This window comes from Ursus americanus, chromosome 19, assembly GCF_024610735.1.
Source record: "Ursus americanus isolate L20-20 chromosome 19, mUrsAme1.1.p, whole genome shotgun sequence".
In the NCBI taxonomy this organism is placed as follows: Eukaryota; Metazoa; Chordata; class Mammalia; order Carnivora; family Ursidae; genus Ursus; species Ursus americanus.
The window spans coordinates 728,568-750,329 of NC_142145.1; the positions used below are offsets into that span (position 1 = coordinate 728,568).

The following is a 21,762-nucleotide window of genomic DNA, read 5'->3' on the forward strand; positions in this document are numbered from 1 at the left end:
CCCTGGAGGAGACACCCCTCCAGCAGGACCTCTGGACAGACCCCACACTCGAGTGACCCAGAGGCAGGGACCTGACCTCTGTGACCCCGAAGTCCATATATATTTTTTAAGATTTTATTTATTTGACAGAGAGAGAGACAGTCAGCGAGAGAGGGAACACAAGCAGGGGGAGTGGGAGAGGAAGAAGCAGGCTCCCAGCGGAGGAGCCTGAGGTAGGGGCTTGATCCCAGAACGCCAGGATCACACCCTGAGCCGAAGCCAGGCGCTTAACGACTGCGCTACCCAGGTGCCCCCCCCCCCCCCCCCCCCCCGCCAAGTCCATATTACAGCCGCTGGGCAACAAACCTGAACGTTGGCCTTTCCCAGCCACCTACAACTCCCCATTACACTCAATCCCTCTTAGTAGGTCCCCCAGTGCCCTGGGGGCAGGGCACCCCCCCCAGGCCACCCCTGCCTGGTTCCTGTACCCCCAGGCCCAGACCCCTGCACCCCCCTGCAGGGGGGGTGGCCTGCAGCTCTGCACCCTGCACCCCAACCCCAGACACCCCCCACGCCCCTGCACCCCCTGATCCTGCAGGTCGGAACCGGGATTCCGCCTCTGCACCCCCTGGGCCCTGCACCTCCATATGCCGCACCACCGCCGCCCCCAGGGTCCTGCACGCCCAGGGCCCTGCACCCTGGGGGTCCTGCACCCCGGGGGTCGCGCACCTTCCGGCCCTGCTCCCTGGAACATAGCAACCCGACGGCCCTGCACCCCTCGCCCGTGACCCCTCCCCCTCCCCAGGCCCCGCGCGGACCCACCTGGGGCAGCGGCGGTGCCTTCGTCGCTCTGGTTAAACTCGAAAAGGAAATCGAAGTCGAACTCCTGGTCCTCCTCCAGCCCCGTCATGTTGGGACGGGCCAGGTCGGGGTTGGGCTCCGCGGAGGGGCTCGGGGTCCAGGGTCTGGGGTCAAGGCCCCGGCCGGGTCAGGTCTGGGTCTGGGGTGCGGGGGCCGGGGTCCTGGCCCAATGAGGGGCCGGGGCCCCGGGTCAGGGTCGGTCGGGGTCGGGGTCGGGGTCGGGGTCGGAGCCCCGGCCGCGAGCACCTGTGGTCGTGCCGTTTTGGGCTCGGCTGCGCCCGGCGCCGGCCCGCGCGTCCCCGGGTAACGTGACTCCCGCCCGCGCCCCTCCCCCGCCCCCGCCCCCGCCCCCTCCCCCGCCCCCCCGCTGTTTCCGGGTTGACATAAACAAGCAGCTCCCCGGCCGCCGGCTTCCGAGTTTTAAATAAACTCTTCGGGCAGCCGGGGCGCACGCGGCTCGCTCGTGTCCCCCGCCCCCCGCCCGCGCCCGGGGGTCCACGTGCGCCCCGGCGCGCGCCCAGGCGGCCCGGGGACGGGACGAGAGCCGGCGGGTAGGACCCCCGCCCGCGCCCCGCAGACCCGCGCGGCCCCAGGTGGCGCAAAGATCGGGACTGATTCCAAAGAGAGGGCCCACCGCACCCGAGCCTACGGAATCTGCGTAAAAGTTTAGGGGGAAAAGCTCCCAAACTGCCGGGCTCTTCTGGAGCGAGGATTTCGCGCGTCTTGGTTGCTGCCTGAGTCTACAACATGCACGTCCTGCCAGAGGCCGGCGCGCCTGAGCGCGGACACGCAATCCCCTGGACAGCCGGGCTTGCTTTCTAAGCTGTTCTGCCCTTGGAACAAACAACGGCCCGAGTGCCATTTCCCAGCCCCCACAGCTAAACATATCACCCGAAAGTGCCAAGAAAACGGGAGTTTCCCCGTAGGGACTGGAAACGCGCTCGTCTGCATTGTGGAGCCCTGCCGTTGCTCACAGACGGCCCACGGCCCCCGCGCGCTGGCGGCCAGCAGCAGCCCCTTTGAGCTCCGGTGCCCTCCTTCGAGGCCAGCGCCCACCTGCCGCCGGCGCTGCGTTGTTACACCGCTCACTTTAGTCATGCAACTTCTTAAACACAGCCCGCTCTCCTAGCGTCCGCGCGTTAATGGCAGAGCTTTCCGAGGTTGCGTGCAGGGGGGTCCGAACCCAAGGCCAGCACAAGGGCAGCCTGGCCGCAGCAAACGGAAGTCGAAGGCCCATCTGGGCACCATGCTTGCCTTATGTTGTTTCTCCCAGCTGTTCCTTCCGCCTGTCCCCAGGGCCTTCACCACGTCCATCCAACGTCTGGAATAGCAGGGAACTTCATAGGACACTGAGAATCATTCTTGGAGGGGACTCAGGTTGAGAGAAGGCAGGGTGGCACAGATGTCCCTCTCTGCAACTCCACTGCTAAGGAACGGGCACCCTCCCTTCGGCCCTGCAGGCCCTTTGGCCCTGCAGGGATTGCTTTTTCGGAAGCAAATAACCTGCAAATCACGGGCCCCCACCCCCATGCTTCTCTCCCATGACCCTTTTCAAATGGCTGGTTTTCTCCAGTGATAAACTATGGTTCACTTTGGCCTGATTTTGTTTCTAATAATAGTCCTCACTTTGCCATGCATGTTGGAGGGTGGTTGTGTTTTAGGTAGCTTTTTTTGCTGACCTTTGGGCAAATGGAGTCTTTCTGTTGAGAAGGAACACTTCATTTTCTCTTTCCAGTTGTTTTCCCGGAAGCCACCTTCTAATCCCCACCAAAAATTTACATGTAAGTAACAAGCCCTGTCAGGCGGAGACTACAGTTTTTTGTTCAAGGTTGAGAGAAAGTGGGTTCACACTTCCGTATGCACAGGTGCCCACCCAGTTCCCACCTGGCCACGGGGATGGCGACTCAGTCCCGCTCTGCCTAAGGCTGAGCTGCCCCCCACCTAGTTTCGGATCCCCAACCAAAGTAGCCAGATGGGCAGGCCAGTTTTCTAAGTGCTCCTCTTACCAGCAACAACCCCCCCCGCCGCCCACCCCGCTGTGCCTCGCAACTAGTAAATGGTTTGGAGCTATTTGCCAATTCAGCAGACACTCCTGTCCCGATGGAAATGTTTAGCTTGGCGCTTCCTCTCCGTGGCTGCGGGTGTTCGCGGCGCACAGAGCTCCAGCACTGGGTGTGATAGAGCAGGGCGCTAGCGCCAGGGCCTTTTCTAATCTGGATTAGGAAACAAGGCCACGAAGTTAAGTGTCGGGAGAACAGAGCAAGCTTTGTTCTGCCCTGGAGAGCCCGGGGGCATTCTGTGTGGAGCAACCTCGGAATGGGTGGGTGGGTGGCTACCTACAAGGCCTTGCATTTCTCTGCATTCTCCACGCGGAAAAACAAGCACAGGGCCTTCAGAAACAACAGCGCTTAATGAGCTCCAACCCAGATGCTCGTTAAACTAGAGGGAAGTGCTGGGGCATCGCGCAGACTCTCACACGGGCCTTGGGGAGAGGACGGATCACGTCCCCCAGCGCCTGGCCAGGCAGGCAGTGACCTGCCGGAGCCGCGCGCCTCTCATCCCCTCGGCCTGGGCCCGGGAAGGACTCCATCGCACTTTCTGGTTGCCTAACGTGGTAGCTCTTATAAAACATCCCCACACTCGCCGTTTACAGCCATTACTGCACCTAGCCCTACACCCGTCCGCAGAGGCCCTTTCAAATGCCCTTTCTGAAGTAGGAAACAGGAAGAATCACCAGCACCCCACAGTTGCTTTTTCTTCTTGTAAAAAAGAAGAGATGGTCGCAGGATGGACCACCAACTGTTCACGTCAAGAAATCTAAACTTTGAAAGACCCACATTTTTTAAAAGCGATGTTGAAAAATATGGGGACAGACTGAAAAATGTGTCCAAGAAGTTACGACCAAAACCTCAGCACGCTTTTTAGAAAGTGTTCTAATAGCAAGAGCTTGTCCCGTAAATATTACCTGATGCGTACATTTAGATATTTCCTAAACTGGGATGAAATGGTAAGAAATATACCTCTTCCTTCACTGATACAGAATATGGAGGAGATCACTGATCTCCTTTTATTGAGGGTACCACCTGGGGCTCATCTCAGTTAGAGACAAGGACCTTCTCGGAGCTGCCAGTCTTTGAGGAGAGCCGCTCCAGGGCGAGGGGGGCCCTTAGCAGGATGACGCCCGAGACGCTCCTCCCTGGAGGCATGTCTGCCCTCGGAAAATCGTCCTCGCTACACACTGGCACGTTCGCCAGCTTCTTAAAGTGATTTAAATAAAATTCTCCAGCACTGATGAGGCATCTGGAAAGCTGTCTCCCAGTTTCTGGGCGCATTTGCTCTCCTGATCCCTAACCAGGATGCTGGTGGCCCCCTCCGGAGGCTGTTTTCAGACACCTGCAGGAGCATCCCCGGAGAGGAGAGCCAGGCTGCTCGGCCAGGTGGGTGGGGGGTGAAGGGACTCTGTGAGACTCTGTCAGGAGTGGCTTCGGGACAGACACTTATGCACCTTTGTGACCATAAACAAGCGGCTTGAAACTTGTGAGTCCTTTGCAAACTGTCCTGAATCACTTTCTGCGGTTGGAACTCAACGTCTTTGAGATTGCAAAATGGCTTCAATTAGGGGCTGTATCCAGACAGCGCCTCTGATGCCCTTTAGTCCTGCCGGTGGAGCCACCAGCCTGACAGTGCTTGGGCGGGGAGAGAGACTCCGCCACCGGCCGGGCTCGGGGAGGGGCGCAGACCCCCACCTCCCGTCGTGTGGCTGGTCTCCTAAACCACGGGGTGGCCTTGCCCCACTGGGGAAGAAACCGGCCAGGCTTCCTTCCCAAAGAAACCTCACTTCATCGCAAAGCGTTTCTTGTGGTTGTGACGGCCCTAACCTCGCCCGATCCCCAGACCGCCTGCGTTTGAACTGAGTTTCTGCAGCGGATACGCCGCGAGGCTGCGCTCAGCGCTGGAGAAGAGGAGACACCTATTGGCAAGAAGGCGCGCTCGAAATCAGGGCTGCTCTGGGGAAACACCAGGGGGACACCGCTTCCCAATCTGTGCCGCGCGCCCGCCGCCCGCGCCCTTCACAGCGGCAGACCCTGGCCGCGCCTGCTCGCCCCGCCCGGGCCGGGACCCCGGGGGGCGCGGGGCTGGGGATGCGGGGGTCCGCGGCGGGGGGCGGCCTCGCCGGCTTACCTTCCTCCGCCGACTTCATGGTGCCGCCGGAGGGCGGTGCGGGCCCCAAAGTTTCTCCGCTCCCGCAGACTGCAGCCGGAGGGCCGAGTGGAAACTTGGAAGGGACTGGAAAACTGGTACTTGGCATCCACGCGGCGGCGGCGGCGGCGGGGAGCAGGAAGAGCGAGAGCAGGAGCGGGAGGAGCGGGCGCTCAGCGCCGCCGCCCCGGCCAGGTCTCCCGGGAAGGCAGACCTCTTCCCCAGCGGACGCGCGCCGGCCCGGCTCAGCGCCGCCCGCCCCGGAGAAATGTCATTGAGGGGCGTGTGCGCGCGTGGCGGGCCCGGCTGCGGCCCTGGGACCCGAGCTTGGTGGCGGGGTGGCGGGGTGGCGGGAGCTCGGAGGTGTGCTCCCGCGCCCCGGTGCCCGCGCCCGGCCGCCGGATCCGGCGCGGTGACTGTGCCGGCGAGTTCGGAGTCCTCTAAGTCTCGCTCTGACGCAGGGCCGCGCTCTGCCTCCTGCCTTTTTAAAGCTGGAAAACACCTCCCCCGCCTCCCCGCCGGCCGGGCCGCTCCCGCGCCCCCTCCCTGCCGTGACATCACGCCCCCGCCCGAGCCGGCGCAGGGCCCGGAGGACAAGTCGCCGAGCTCCTGCCCTCCCCGCGCCGGGCCGCTGCTCGCCCGGCCCGCTGGGCACACGGGGGGCGGGCAGGGGCGCACGGTGCCGGCGGGGGCGCACCAGAGGCGGCAGGGGCGCACTGGGGGCAACCAGGGGGGCACGCGGAGGGCGGGGGCGCACGGGGGTCGGCGGGGTCGCACGCGGAGGGTAGGGGCGCACGGGGTGCGACCCCGGCGCACCCGAAGAAAGAACCGGCCCGGACGCCGGGGTCCGGCCCGTGTCCTAAGGGAGTCACACTCTGCTTTAATGAGGGGGCGGAGGGAGCAGGAGACGAGGGGGGCCCGAGAGAGCCCTGCATGCTGAAGTCATTATGTAAAATCGCAGGCTTCCCCTGCTGTGGAAATTTGGAAAAGCGCTTCCACTGGCAGGCCCGAGAAAGGAAATTCCCATCCCGCTAAATTACTAACAGATTGTATGGCAGTCCCGGGACGTGGAGTTATTGTCATTTTTACTCTGTAAATATCTGAGCGACCCAGATTGCCTGTTGCGTGAGCTCGCGGGGGGAAGTCGGGGAGAACCGCGGGCGCAGCGCCGCCGGGCTCCCAGCCGCGGGCCGGGCCGTCCTGGGAGGGCCAGGGGCACTTTAAGGCGCGACTTTGGGGTTTCTAACCGATGGGGGAGGGGTCTGAGACTGGGAGCTGGTTTCGGGAAAGCCTCCCCAAAGCCGTCGGTTCACTTTACACTTTCTTCTCAAACCCTCCTGCCTCTGTTCGGCGCGGCTGCCGAAACCGGACCATATTTTCGTGTTGGCCTTGGATGCGAGGCGTTGGAGCGCTAGGGCGGTTAAAACGTCTGGTGTACAAAAATCATAAATCTATTGCACGACACCCTCATGTGGTTTCAAATAACCCCAAAAGCAAAGCTGTGTCTGCCGCGGGGACCCAGGAGGCCTGCAGGACGCCAGTGGATGCCCCAAATGCCTCCACGCCCCGGGGCCTGGGGGGAACGGGGGCAGGGGACGGTGGCTAATCGGTGCCGTATTAATAATAGGACTAGGACGGTGCCCAGCGGAAGCGGCTCCCGCGTCACCACCACCGTCTATAGGGTTATCCGGCACGCGGGGGGCAGAACTGAAATCCCTCTTTCCACCCACGTCTTCGGCCAGGCGGCGTGGAGGGGCGGGGCCGCCGCGCCCTCGCGGGTGTCTGGGGGTCCGTAAGGACACTTTCTAGGTGTCCCTACCTGTAGACCTGCTCCCACGCGATGAACTGGCTCTGGCAGGTGCCTTGGTGCCCCAGGCCCAGGAACAGGGTGACCCCGGTGGATACCATAGCTGGGGCGGGAAGGAACCTCGCGAGGACGCTGAGATCCAGGGAGACCCCACGAGGATGCTGAAGTTGGGGGGACCCCATCAAGATGCCCGAGGCCAGGGGACCCCCACGAGGATGCTGAAACGGGGGGACCCTTTCGGGATGCCGGAGGCTGGGAGGGGGAGGGGCGCGCATACTGCTTGGGGGGCCGCCAGGGGGCGCCAGGGCCGCACCGCCCTTGCCCCGCCCTCGCCCCGCCCTTTACAAAGATGGTGCTGCCGCGGGTCCTAGTGGCCCCGCACCTGGGGCGGGTGGGCAGGAAGGTCAGGCAAGTTGTAGTAAAAGAATGAGTGACTCCCATCCCCTCCTGTCCGCCCCTCCCGCACTTCCAGCCGCGCCCGGCCCGGCCTCCTGAACCTGAAGCTCGCCTGGCCCACGGGCTCCTCCCCCTCCTCCTCTTCTCCCTCCTCCCCTTCCTCCTCCCATCTGCTTCCTCTACCTCCTCCTCCCCCACCCTCCTCTCCCTCCTCCCCTCCTCTTCCTCCACCTCCTCCTCCATTTCCTCATCTCTTCCTCTTCCTCCTCCTCTGCTCCCCCTCCTCTTCCTCCTCCCCCTCCTCCGTCGCCTCCTCCTCCCCTCCTCCTCCTCCTCTTTAATAAATAATTTTCACTGCATCCAGAAAAGCTCTTTTCCTGTCTGCTCTCAATGCCCTCCTTATTCCCCCGCCCGGTGACGGAATCCCCGTCTGTTTCCCTGTGTTTAATGCCGTTGCCGGGACCACGGTGGCGGCGCGCCAGGGCGCAGGGAGCTCCGGAGGCGGCGGCAGCTCCGCGGCCAGCGCGCCCCCGTGTCCGCCTCGGGCGGCTCCTGCGGCCACCGCGGGGCCACCGGCCTCCGTCCCGCGGCCGCGGCCCCTGCGCTCCCCTTCCGCCCCTCTGGGTCCCCGGCCTCCTCTCGGGTGTGTTTATAGCTGCTACCAGGAGAGACGTTACACGGGTTTTATTTTAAGGATTGGTGATGACTAACGAAGTTAAAAGGAGCTTAGGACAGAAAACAAGACTATTTTTAGGTTACTGTTGTTTCTGCGGATTATTGGGGCGAATACACCCAGAGAAGCTCACCATTTTCAAAGTCCCTTTGGATGCCAAATCCTTCCTCCTGGAGCACCCCGGAGTGGCGTCCCCCCTGCTCGATATTTTCTAGAGCCCCGGGCGATCCCCGTTGCGTGGGTCTTGTGTTTAAGCCTGAGCTATGGAGACGCGGGCCTGTGATGTGGGCGGTTCGGGCCAGGGTCAGGGGACCCCACAGAGCTCGGCCTGCCGGAGCTGCCCTGCAGGCGGCTGCTGTCCTCCCGCCGGGGAGACCAGCTGGGCCTCCGGGCCCAAGTGGCCCGGGGGCTCCATCCTCAGGGCAGCTTCGGCACAGGCGGCCCCAGGCAGAGGCTCCTGGGCCCGTGTTCTAGCCAGCACCGCCTCCCCCACCGTCCTCCTGTTACTCAGCTGGGCAAGGAGGTGCTGCTGTTTGCCCCCCGCCCCGTATCACCTCCGACATCCCGAGAGAAGAGTGAGTGCTGGGTCCCTGCTGGATGCACTTTCCCAGCCAGAGCAGGGCTGCGCTTCCTCCTGGAGGAACAGGGGTCCTCCGGCTGGTCCACAGGCAGGTGTGGGTTCTTCCTGACAGCACCCACTGAGCGGCAGGAAGGCTGCACCCAGGCTGGTCAGAGATGCCAGGAAGTGTGCTTGGGGAATGGACATCTGGCCAGAGCGTGGAGATGGGCGTTACTAAGACATCAGAACCATGGAGGGCTTACTAACTTGTAAGTAAACTGCAGAGATTTTTAAAAACGCCAGTGCAGGTAAATCTCAACAGCTGTCACTGGAGTGGAGAAAGAGTTTCCTTTGATTACACACCTGTGTCTGCACATTCAGACTTCCAAGGGCAGGTATTCCTAGAGACTCATGAACTCAGAATCTGAGATTCTGCACTGGGCTTTGACTTGCAGAGTATCTCTTCAATCCACCCCATTTCCCTGAGACAGGGCAGAGGCCTTTTCTTGGTCTCCCTGCCCAAAGGCAGTCTGACGACCCAGTCCGGGCACCACCACCAGATCTCAAACCTCAATCATCAATGAATTGGTCCACTTCCCTTCCCTGGACACTTGCCCAGGACATCAGGGTCAAAGCCAAACTGCCCAGCGTGGTGCCTGATGACCATCACCCTCCACACCGGAGAGGCCATGTAGGGACCAGTGTCTGTCCCCAGTACCCACCACCGAGGACTGGGAGTCCTCTCTTTCCACCTGTATTTAGCCAATCTCCAGAACCTTCCTCTGACTCCCCGGCCCCCTTCTGCACAGGGTCCTCATCACCTCCCGCGTAAGCCTGGACCCCACCTCCATAGCCCTCTCTCACTTCCTTTTGTGATGGCCCCAGGTGCCTGTTCGTTTTATGCCCTGAAGAACCTTCCACGGCCTTGAAAGGGATGCGGATCCTGCCATCACGGGGAGCGGAGCGTGTGCTCACGTCCCGCAGGTCTTGCTGGTTTGTGCTGCGGTTCAGGTCTCCTGTCTCCTTGCTGGGCTTGGGTCTGTTTGCTGTAGCCACGTGCGAGGTGGGGTCTTGGTGTCTCTAGCTACCAGTGCACGACTCCTAGTCTCCCTTCTTCCCTCAGCTTTGTTCCACGTATTTTGGACTCTTGTTGTTATGCCTTCCTGATGGGTTGGCCCTTTTATCATCAAACATCCCTCTTCATCTTTAACTACATTTTTTTTGTGTTAAAATTCATTTGTCTGGCGTCAGTATAAGCCTCTGCAGCTCCCGTCCAGCTGCTCTCGGCATGATACACTGTTTTGCACCCTGTTGGTCCATTTGAGCCTTTGAACCCAAAGTGCACCGCCTGTCTCCAGCTTCAAGTTGCATTGTGGGGTTTCTGTTTGCTTGCTTTTGTCCACTTGACAGTCTCTGCCTTTCGATTGGCTTGTTTGATCGATCAACATTTAATGTCATTATTGACAGACTTGGATTTACATCACCTTATTACTATTTTGTTTCCTGCTTTTTTTATGTCTTTCTTGTTCTGTTCCCCCTTTATTGCTTTTTTTAAGTGCAAAGTGACTTTTTTTTAAAGTTTCATTTATTTATTATTTGAGAGAGAGCATGCAAGTGTGCAAGGGGGGAGGGGCAGAGGGAGAGAGAATCTCTAGCAGACCCCCTGCTGGGCACAGAGCCTGACAAGGACACATGGGGCTCGAACCCACGATCCTGTGATTACGACCTGAGCAGAAATCAAGAATCAGATGCTTAACCGACTGAGCCGCCCAGGCGCCCGTGACTCTTTTCTGACATATCACTTTAATCACAATTACTTGAGATTTATACCAACTCAATCCCAGTGATGAGTATGAACATTAGTCCTAGGTAGGTCTACTCCCTTTCCCCTTTTCTACGGTTGTTACGCGCAGTAAAAGCAGTTAGGTTACGATCCTGACAATAAGCTAGAATGGTCTCACTTCACCGTCTGGATGCCTTTCCTTAGCAGGACACAGCTTTGCTCCCCCCACTTCCTCGGGTTGTTATTGGCAAATACGTTACAGGTATGTCACATTTTTATTAATTTTAGGCCCAATGTTATGTTATAGACATGCTGTTTTATACAACTGGTTTCTAAGTGGTTACAGAAGAAAGGAGAAAGAGTCTACACCTGTCCCGCCATCGAATCCCCTTTACGGGCAGCCTGTCTCTGCGTGTGGACTCGGTCTCTGTCTGGGGCACTTACTTTCAGCCTGGAGAGCATCCTCTCGTGTTTGCTAGCAGCAAATTCTGTGTTGTTGTGGTGGTTTTGTTTTTTTTTTTTTAAGCTGGGAAAGTCTTCATTCCCTTCATTTTTGACAGATAGTTTTGCTGACTATCGCATTCTTGGTGGAGAGGAGTTTTTTCCCTTGGAGCGCTCTGAGTATGTCACCCGTGGCACGTCTCTGCCGAGAAGCCACTGTCAGTCCCTTGTAAGTGACACATTTTTCCCTTGCTACTTTTAAGATTGTCTTCATGTCTGATTTTCAGCGTTTGCACAGCGACACATAAGCTTGTGGTTCTGTGTTCGTCACCCATCACGTGTCCTGGATACGCAGGCTACTAGTGGCGACAAATCAGCTACCTGGTCTTTGGCAAAGTTCTTCTCGTTTTTCTCTCTCCCGCTGCCGCTGACACTGTCACTCTTCTAGGACTCCCTACATTTTTCTTCATTGTATTTCTCCCTGTTGTCAGCTTCTATGATCTTCAAGTAAACCAGCTCTTTCTTCTGCCCTTTCATGATTTTTCCTTTAGTTGTGGTGCTTTCTGGCTCCGGAATCTTCACTTGGTCCTTCTTTATAGTTTCTGCCCCTTTACTGACAGCGTCTTTCATGTGACGGTATCATCACGCATCCCTTCACTCTGAGTCAAGCTTCCTTCCAGCTCTGTGCACACGTTCGTCGTGGGTACCTTGGAGGACTTTCTGTGAAACCCAGCATCTGGTGACCCTCCTAGAGCTTGTCTTGCCTGCTCTTTTCCTGATGTGTGTGTCATGCTTTCCTGCTTCTTTGCATGCCTCATAATTGTTTATTGGAAACTGGACATTTTAGATAATATATTGTAGCAACTTTGGATTCTGGCACCCCCCTCCCGGCCACCAGTGTGGGGCTTGTTACTGCCGTTCGCTTGTTTGTTTGTTTAGTGACTGGCTGGATTATTTTAGTGAAGTCTACTCCCCTCCCAAAGTGTCCAGCCTCTGGCGTTGCTCCCAGGGGCCCAGCATGGGGAAGCCCACAGTCCTGCTCTTCCTGGGAGGAGAGCCCTCTGGCGGGGGCAGGGGCAGGGGCAGGGGCAGGGGCAGGGGCAGGGGCAGGGGCAGGGGGCCCGGTGCACCTGGCCGCTGTCTCTGCAGTGGTCTCCTCACTGAGCTGCTGCGGGTGGGAGCCGTCTTGGCTCAAATACCAGTGTCTCTTGCCTTTCCTAATGGATTTGCATAGATGTTTTTGAATAGATGTTTCATTTGCTGTTTGCCCTTAGGAAGGCTTCTACAGGCTTTAAAGGTTGTTTTTGTTTTGAATAACGTCCTTCAGCTGCACCGGAGCGGGTCAGCATCGCGCCTCAGGCTCCCATCCTGGCGGCTTCTCGCTGCAGCCGGGTTTGAATTCCCACCGTGCGCCCTGGGAGCCACCAGGAAGGTCCTCGGCTCTGTGAGGCTAAGTGAGGAGGCACTGCTCACATCAGGGACTGCTCCTACCAATCACTCAGCACGTTCTGTTTGTTACTTCAGAGCAACATGGTCATGGGTTGGACCGTGTCCTCCAAAAAGATGTGTTGGAGCCCTAACCCTGGTCTCTGTGAGCGAGACCGCATTTGGAAACAGGGTCTTCGCGGAAGTCATTAGTTAAGAAGAGAGCGTTAGGGTGAGCCCGGATCCACTGTGACCTCGGTGCTCGTCACAAGAGAAGAGACACGGAAGGAGGAGGTCACATGACAAGGAGCAGGGGCTGGAATGATGCACGAGGCTGCTGGCCGGGGTCTGGAAGAGACGGGAGGATCCTCCCCACAGCCGTGCCTGGAGCTTCCGAAAGTGTGACGGGGGGACATTTCTGCTGGTTTGTGGTAATCTGTCACCGCGTCCTCAGGGAACCAGCACACACGCCAGGTGGTTTTTATTTCCTGCAGGATGCCACCCCATGCCCTGAGCTGTACCCGCCCAGCCCTTCCCAGAGGCGGTGCTGCGGGAGCGCGGCAGAAGTCCTGGCTCTGGCACCTCTGCGTCCACCAACACCCTGACTGCTGGGCCAGCCACGGCCGCGAGTGCCACACCAGCACGGTCCTCTGCCGGGGGACCTGGAGGCCTGGCCCATAGTCCCTGTGGGGTCACAGGGGCCCCTTCCTGCTCCACACAGGCTTCCTGCACCAACTGGAAAGACATGTTCTCGTCCTCTGTGGGGTGTGGGGCGAGTCCGTGGCTCCGTGGCTCCGAGGCACCTCCTGGGGAAGCGACCACCAGCCAAGGCTGACGTGGAGGATTTGTGCACTGAGCATCCGAACCCAGCGGGGCCTGGATGCCTGCTCCCAAGGGTGTCCCCGTGGTTGAGACAACTTCCCTTTTGCTCTGTCTGGTCTGATTTGGGGTCCCGTCTCAGCTGCAGGAGCCCCAGGCTGTGCAGGAGCCACCGGTGGAAGACACAGCGCATGACCGTGGCTAGCCCCAAGGACCGGGAGGGCCCTGCTTCGGGGGCCGGTGAAGACTGCATAGCGCCACGAAGCAGTGGGAGGCAGACAGGGTGGGCAGCCCTGCCCCGAGGCGCTGTGCCCACCGGCATCTGGCAGAGCACAATCAGCAGGGACCACGCTTCACATGGCACCTGGATTTCTCTTGGGCTGAACTGACACTCACGTGGCATGTGCGGGTCTGGCTGTACAAGTTGTTAAAACGGCCCGAGCTCCTGCGCCAGCTTGGAAACGCAGCTCCCGCCTGAGCCCCCTGAGCACCCCAGCCGCTTGCTCCTGTCCCGCCTGCCTGGGGCCTACCACAGCTTCCCCGAGGCGGCACGCTCTTGTGCTTGATTTAATTTCTAGGAAGTTAGTGGCGTCTGTGAGCCGCAGGGGGAGGGCGCTGGGCTCTGTGGGCCTCAGCCTTCTCTGTTCCACGTGCCCCAGAAGGAGAGGGTCCTTGCAGGCACTTCTGGCCGCGTCCAGGGAAGAGGCTCCAGCGAGGCTCCCAAGCCACTTCCTCACGGTGGGGGGGGGGGGCATCTGCCCCCGTCACCCGCTTGGTGCTTGGAAAATAGGTAACATCTTTTGTTTCTGGCAATATTGGGGCTTGCACCTGTGAATTCACGATGTTTTCTAATGGCAACATTGTAACTTTTTCCTTACACTACTCGGCTGCCTAAATCTGCTTAATTAAGCAGCAACCCGAGGTGAGTCATTTTTGTCCCCAGCCTGAGACAGGGAAGCTTGTCTTCTTATTTTCCTTTTTCGATTCTAAATGACTTCCTTTTTTTCTGTGCGGTGCCGTTCTCGTGAGGGACACTCTGCAGGACCCCCTCCCCCAAGCGCAGCCCCTCCCGAGTCCTGGCTCCGACCCCTGGGGAACGGGGTGGAATCCACCCAAGACGCAGAGCCCAGCCTCCACTTGGGTTCGCTCCGCTCCCCAAACTATTTTTAAAGCGTTCTTGGTTCAATAAAGTTCTAAACAAGTTTTTGCCAGGCACTTTTTCCATTAATTTTTAAACCAGACTGAATTTCAGGGGAAATTTAATCCATGTGCTTCTGATTCATTTACACTTAACTCATCAAGATGCCGCGTGAGAGCTGTTTGATGTCCGGGCCACGGCAGGTTTTCACAAGCCCGTTTCAGCCTTTTCTTCTTAGAGACAGGAAGTGGCATCCTGCCAGAGCCCCTCAGCGCCGATGCCACGTAAGCCTCATGCCGGCGAGCCTGGGGCTCTGGCCGTGGCTCTGGGCTCTGAGGGCCCCCAGGAGCCACGGCAGTAGGTGGGCAGCGCCCGGTGCGGGAGAACCGATCCCTTCCTAGCCCAGGGGGGTGGGCGGTGTGGGGGACAGCCATGGGACCCAACCCAGCGGGGCCTCGGGCACTCAAACCGCCAGAGTGCCCGTCAGGGGCTGTTTTCTAGAATTGTGGTAAAACGCACATAAATATTTACCAACGTCACCATCTTGGGCGGACAGCTCATGGCACTGAATGCATCGGAGCTCCGTGGCATTGCCCAGAACCCCCTTCCTTTGCACGCCGCCCCTCTGTGCCCCCAGCCCCGGCCCTCGACTTCTTGCTCCTGGGCCCTCGTCTGCGTGTCCGCCAGCTCCACCCACGTCGCAGCACGCGTTCAGCCGTGGAGGCTGAAGCATGTTCCACAGCGAAGACGCCACACTTTGCTCGCCCACTCGTCCGTGCAGGGAACGTGGGGGTGCCGGTAACCCTCGAGAGCCCGCTTTCAGCTCCCCTGGAGGACTTGCCCACGGTCAGGGGCTGGACCCTGCCGTGGTCTGTGAGGACCCGCCACACGTGCCCGCGGCAGCTTTGGTGGGTGCGCCGGTGGGGTCCCTGTGGGTCCTGGTCCTCATTAGCCTCCTGCGGCCCCCGTCCATTGACCCAGCGTCTGTGTTTGGGGGTCTCTCGGCGCATGGCCTCACACCCACGCCCTGGGCTCCGCCGGGTCAGCACCTTCCTGCCCGTCTCCCCGGCGCCCTGACCCTGAGCCGTGACCTCGCTCGTGGGGAAGCAGACAGACATCACCTGCTTTTCTCCTGCTACTTTAGTTCCTTCCCGTGTTGTCACAAATTGGGGTGGGGGGTTCCCAAGGGGGGCCAAGAGGGGAGGGAGAGCACATCAAAGCCGCAGCGAGAATTTGGTGCGCGCCAGGGGGAGGGAAGGGGTCAGGGTTCAGGGTGGACGGTGCACTGCGTCAGTCTGGAACATTTCAGCAAAAGGGGGGCAGAATCAGGGGCCGGCCGCACACACACACCCCCACCCGTGGCCGTGATGGTAACGGCCCCTCTGACCCCCGAGGGTTGCTGAGCGCTCGGTGTGGGGCCACCCTGCACAGCCCCAGCCATCCCTGTGCCTCTAGTCCACTGCTGCCCCCTCCCCGCCGGTCTCTGCAGCGCGAGGAGCAGGGGCCTCTTGGGCCCCTGGCTTGCCTCCCAATCGGCGGGCCCCACACACAGGACAGGCGCGTGGGCCCAGCTTCTTCCTGGCGATAGCAGGTCCCTGGACGGGGCGTTCCCCTTGCTCTACCGCGACGCCTTTGTCCCCACGCGGGTTCTGTCCCAGTGCCCACGTCCCTGCTGCACGGCCGACGCTGGTCTTGCTGCAGCTCCTGCGCCACTGGTGGCGGTTGACCGGGAGCCGTCCTCTGTGCCGGCAGGAGCGGTCCCCAGCACCCCCTGGAGGGATGCCCTACTAGCTGGAGGTGACCCCCGGGGAAGAAGGGGCTGCTTCCTGTGTGCAGCGGGACCCGGGCCGTGGCAGCAGCGGCGGCAGCAGCGGCTCCCCCGCTCCTGAGCGCACGCTCCCGCAGGCAGGTCGGGTGCAGGAGCAGCGGCTGGGCTCTGGCTCTACGCTGCGCGGTGTCCGAGGGGGAGGCCAAGTGGCCAACCCGGCTGGGGGTCACTGGGGCCAGCCCCCGATCTCCAGGGCCGAGGTGAGGCCTTACTGCCCCCAGGTGCCCGGCCCGTGGCATACACTGGGCACGTGGGGGACGGTCAGCTGAGTGTGAGGAGCAAAGCCCAGGGAGCCACGGCGCGGACTAGCCTCCCCGGAACGTCTCAACAGGAGGCCTCTCCTGGCAGGACGACTAAGGCAGGACTGCAGCTGGGAGAGTGCAGTCAAGCTCCTGCAGAGAGGGAGGCTGGGGCCAGAGTGGGACCCACAAGGACAGAGGCAGGTGGCTGCAGGATGCTGTGACTGGTGGGGAGGATGGCAGGGGTGGGGTCTGGGGACGGGGAGGCAGCCGGGGCAGCTCCTCGGGAGCTTCCGAAAGGAACTAGCCCTGCCCCCTTCTGGACTGTCACCCAGAGAAACCCATTTGGACCTCTGATGTCTGGGACGGACTGTGGTCCTTTGTTACGTCTGCGGTAGAATGAGAACCGTTGGACGAGATCAGAAGGACCGTGTTTTCCTCTGGGTCTCAGTTAAAAGTGCTTTCTGAGATCGGCCCGTCACAGCTGTCTGGACCATCCAGATCACAACCTCCGACCTCCACGGGGTGGGGTCGGGGGTGGGAGGGGCAGGGGGCGAGCCCTTCTGCTCTCCCATCCACCCGGCCTGCGTCTCCCCTGGGGCCTCCCCTGCCCCCGTGCCAGGTCTCCGGGGCAGCCGGCCAATGGGACCCGGCCCCTGCGAGGCTGGCCCACGGCTCAGGACCCGAGGACACAGGTTGGCGAGGGACAGGCGGGGTCTGCCAGGTCTGCAGCTGGTGCACTGGGGCCTCCAGGGCCCATGGCACCTACACCTTCATGCCCAGGCACGTCTGACTCCCACGGAACCAAAGGAAACCCGTCGGATCCAGGCTGGGCTGCAAGAGCGGGATGGATGTGGAAGGGGAGGGGCCCAGATCCCCACAGAGCTCGAGCAGATATTCCCTTCGCACGGAGCCATCCCGGCAATGGTGCTGAGTGTGCATTTATCAATAACCACTTTAATTAGGAAGACTGGTGGCCTTCTCCCCAAGAACCTACGGGTGGGTAATGTTAGCTTCCCAACTTGGGGGACGACAAATGGACTGTCTAGAGAAAAACAGAGAAATACAGACAATTAAAAGCACATCAGAAGAACGCCGGAGTTCGATGCATAATTGGAAGGTAATGGTGTGAGTCCTTACGACACAAGCTAATCTTCTCGACAGGATCTGCCGTAAATGCAGGGTGCTTGCATGAGAATAGGGACCTGGGTGACGGGCCCACGGATTATCTTGCTCCACGACCGCGGAGCCTGTGGGGGCCTCCCGGTGAGAACAGGGGCCCCACCCAGGGCTCCGCTCAGGGGACCCAGGAAACGTAAGCTCTGTGGGGTGGCCCCGTTTCAGCTCTAAATCAAGGAAAACAGTAGCCATCAGTGTCCCCTTCTCCTGGGCAAGAACCCAAAGTTGTTCACATGACAACAGCCTCTAGACACTCAGAGAATCCTGCTTGCGCCTTGGGAACATGGGAGAAACCGAGTCACGGCAACAACACAGAGCGCCACTCAGGACAGAAAGACGCCTGAGACCAAGTCCAGGTGCCCCAGAGCCCAGCGGACACCAAGCGGCAAGATCACGTGTGTGCGGACGGCGTCCACGCAGGCGCTGCCCAGCGATCCGGGTTCACCCAAACCACACCAGCGACGCGAGCGCCAACGTCTTAGGCCTCTGTGACTCCACACAAACATCCAGGCTTTTACTTTCCTCAAGGACCTGTCCCCTGGGGCAGGTGGTCTGGCTGAGCTCCGGGCGGGGGGACGGGCACAGCCGGATCCCGGCACGCAACGACTAGTCGTGACTCGGAAGCCCTCCTCCTGCTCGGCTGGCGGCCTCCCCATGCCTGCAGGTACGGAAGGGAACGAGACACCCGGGTGACCTTAGTTATTATTTAATCAATTCTGTTAAGGGACCCTAACTGTAACCCTAACCCCACTGCACGGGGCTGCGTGGTGTCCCCACACATTCGTGTCTACCCAGAACCTCGGGACAGGACGGCTTTTGGAAATAGAATCTTTGCAGACGGGATGGAATTAGCTAACACGAGGCTGTCCTGGGCCCTCACGCCAGTGACCGCCGTCCTCTTCTAGCGGGAAGATGGGACACAGACACGCGGGGAGACCACGCGCACGAGGACGGAGGTGCGGAGTGGAGCCAAGAGGCCACACGCCCAAGACGGCCCCCAGCACCAGAGCTCGGAGCAGCAGGACGGGTGCGGCCCTGGGGCCCCCGAGGGAGTGCGGCCCTGGGCACCTTGACCTTGGACGTCTGCACCCCAGAACTGAGCAGACGAGTCTGCTGCTTCCCAGAACTGAGCAGACAAGTCTGCTGCTTCCCAGACGCTGTTTCCGTGGCCCTGGCCGGGCGGAGCCCCCACGCTCGGAGCCGGGGCTCTGGCTGGGAACCCTGCCCTGGGCTCCACTGTAGTCAGGGGCTCAGGACTGCTGGTAGCTCGGCAGGGCGTGGACGGGGTGAGGACCTCAGCCACATTCCGGGGGCCCGTGTGGGCATCGACTGAACCCGGGAGCTTCTCCTGCAGGGCCCATCTGTAAGTGCCAGAGCCCGTGCCTGTGCCCCTGACGGGTCCGGGCCCTCTGTCCTCTTTGCTCAGAGGCTGCGTGCTGCTCGTTGGCCTCCGAAGGCCCAGGACCCACCATGAGCCCCAGGCTCCCCTCCAGCCCTGACGGGCCGTCTGCCTGCTTGGACACATGGTGGAGCTCCAGAGACAGGCCTGGGCCTCCTGGCTGGGGCACTGGCTTTCGAGGGAGTGGAAGCAGCGTGCCCCAGGACGGCCAGCGACAGCAGCGTCCTGAGAGGTGGGCTCCTGCCCCCTTCCAACAGGTCGTTGTAGGCTCCGAGCCCCCCCCAGGTCTGCAGGGGGTGGACTGAGCAGGGGAGGGCCTCAGGGCTGGGGCGGAAGGGCTGGGCTCTCACCAGTGTGGCAGGCCCTGCCTGACCCCTGTGACCGCTGCCCCAGGTGCTGCTGGCAGAGCTACGAGTACCTGCAAGGGGGTGACGTGGAGGACACCGGCCGGCCGCGCTCGGGTCTCCGCTGCGCTCAGTTCACAGCGCCAAGCGGCGTTTGGTGCGTCTTGACGATGCGAGGCTGGTGTTCTCTGTTTCCAGAGCTGGCACCTGTGTGCGCGTGCCCGCTGGGACCATAGGGTGGCCTGGAACGCCGGGTGGGGAGCCGCAGCTGCGGGAGCCGGGGACCCTGGGAAGAGCCGAGAAACGGCGCGGGCACTGCTGGGTTCTCTCTGGCTGCCAGGCTACGTACGAAACCCAGAAAATGCTGCAATTAGTTCTGAGTGTTTTCAGGACTCAGAAACAAGGATGCAAGCTGCGTTCTTCGGGTCCCCACACACCCTGGAGGCCGACTGTGCTGCAGAAGCTTCCAGGCCCACCAGGAGGTTTTGTCCATGGGGAGGGGGCCGCGGGCCTGGGTGAGCAAGGGACCTCCGTGGGACACAGACACCCCTGCCCGACAGGTGGGGCCTGCCTCTCACCTGTGTTTTACCAGGAGAGGGGTCCATGGCTCCCATTCAGGCAAAATAGGAGCCATATGTATACAGATGCCCACAGGCCCAGGGGGTTCTGAGTTCCGGAATCGGGATGTTCAAGCCGTCCCTGTTCCAAGAACTATCCCCAAGCCAGGAAATCAGTCTGGGACCGGCTGACGCCGGCCAGCAGGGCAGCATTTCTGAGCTTCCAGCACCACCTTCCGGAATATTCTGAAATTACACCCAGTGGCACCAGCTCAGGCTTTTCTGTTTAAGGGGAGCCGATTAGAGCCGCATCTGACTGGCTCGCCCACAGCATGCGGGAGCACGGGGCTCCTTCCCAGCTGTTCCCGAATCTCAGGGAGCAGCTACAGGCACACCTGACACAAACGGGTGCCACGTGCCCTTCCCAATGGGTCACCCCACACCCCTGCCTGGTGCTGCCTACGGCAGGGACAGAGGGACCCAGAGATCTGAAGGCCACGTGCCTCGGTTCTGGGACCTGGGACGGAGCAGACATCACTGGCAGATGGGGGTGTCCACCATCCCTGTTGGGGAGGCTGCTGGATGGAGCCCCTCGGCCCAGGGCGTGTGCGGGAGGAAAGGGCAGCTCGCCTGTCCTGTAGCTTCTCTGAAAGCTGAGAATTATTCCAAGACGAAAGCTTTCGGGAGAGAGGCTGCAGGAAAGCCCCACCATGTGGGGACCCCAGAACCAGCCTGTGTAGGGACACAGTGTGACTGGGAAGCTTCAACTGTGGGGTCCTGGCTGGGGTGGGGAAGGCTGAGTCAGTGCAGGACCTTTCCTGCCTGAGGCCAACGTCCTGGGATGGGGTGGTGCCCCAGGCCTGTCCTGCTGGCCTCCGTCTGCTCAGGTGGCCCTCGCGCTGGGACAGGGGCACCTGGCCGCCTTGGAGGGGGGCTGGCGCCAGAAGGAGCAGAGCCTGACCGTTCCCCTGGTGGGGGTGGGCAACACGGTGACCCTCAGGTCCTCACCTGCACAGCCTGGGGAGGGAGGTGGGCCAGGGGTTTTGTGCACCTCGGATTTGGGTTACTTCCAAGGGCCATCTTGCCCTCCCAGGCTTTAAATGTCCCCATGCCTCAGTTTCTCCATCCTGGGCTTTCTGTCCAATGTTTTCAGAGGTGTCAGGTGACTGTTGTGTCTCGGGATGGGGACAAGGCCAGCCCACCTCTGAGGACTTGAGGGCCTCTTTAGAGAACTGGGTGGGGGAGAGGACGTGACAGTTGTGGTCTGGCCATGCCCGAGCAGCCCTAAACTCAGGGTGTCTTTCTCCCCACGAAGACCAGACCAGGGTCAGTGCCCACCTGCTTCTCTTCCGTTTCCACGGGGAAATCCCAGGACAGAACCTGGCCGTCCTGGACAGAAGTCTGGGAGGGAGTAGGGCAGGGCCCTGGTCAGCCCTGGGCCGTGCAGGTGACCTACCTGGTCACAGGTACTGGCTGTGGGTACATCTCAGGTGGGCACGTGCTGGGGTTGAGGGCGGTGACCCCCCCCCCCGGGTCAGGGAGTCATGAACTCTGGAGAACAAGGTGGGCCTTTTGTGGGCTTCCTCGTGCTCAGAGCCGGAGGACCGTGGGGGAGGGGGCATCTGTTTGGGGCCCAGCCCCTTGGACTGCGTTTGGTGTCCGGGGGGATGTGGTGACACCGAGTGAGGCAGGCAGAACTGTGGGTCTGGGGGCCCAGATCACAGGGGTAGCAGCCCCTGACCTGTGTCTCTGGACGGCAGAGCCTTTCTGGGGCTTCACAGTGTTTCAGGGATGTGGGGAGAGAAGGGTCCACGGGGCCTGCAGCAGAGCTCAAGGTGCAGGAGCTCTGGCCACCCTCCCGCAGGTGGGAGTCTGTCCCTCACTGGGGTCCCCTGCCCGATGTCCCCGAGCCTTCATGCTTCAGGAGCCAGGAAAGGACCAGCGGGGTCCAGGGCAGGTGTCCAGGACGACCCCACCTGGATGAGGGGGCCTCTTTGCCCACCCCAAGCAGTAAGGGAACAGACGGCCACTCCTGCAATCCGCTTTGGCTTCTTGGGGTGAGTTTACAGGCTGTGTTAACACAGCTTAGCCCTCAATATTCAGGAATACTCACTGGTCCAGAACAGGACAAAACT

General features: G+C 60.8%; 1 protein-coding gene across 5 annotated transcripts in view; it reads right to left on the minus strand.

Annotated features, from left to right (window-relative positions):
* NFATC1 (nuclear factor of activated T cells 1) overlaps positions 1-5,511 on the minus strand; it is a 103,212-nt gene extending 97,701 nt beyond the window's left edge. For 2 of the 5 annotated variants that reach the window (XM_045790306.2, XM_087869718.1), the window contains exon 1: positions 5,023-5,510. In XM_045790306.2, the coding sequence (XP_045646262.2) occupies positions 5,023-5,149 (127 nt within the window). In that variant the 5' untranslated portion in view covers positions 5,150-5,510. Of the gene's footprint in view, positions 1-801; positions 1,120-5,022 lie in introns of those variants that run through there. The other 3 variants (XM_045790304.2, XM_045790305.2, XM_087869719.1) reach the window with 3 other exon arrangements.
* Between the last annotated feature and the right edge of the window lie 16,251 nt (positions 5,512-21,762).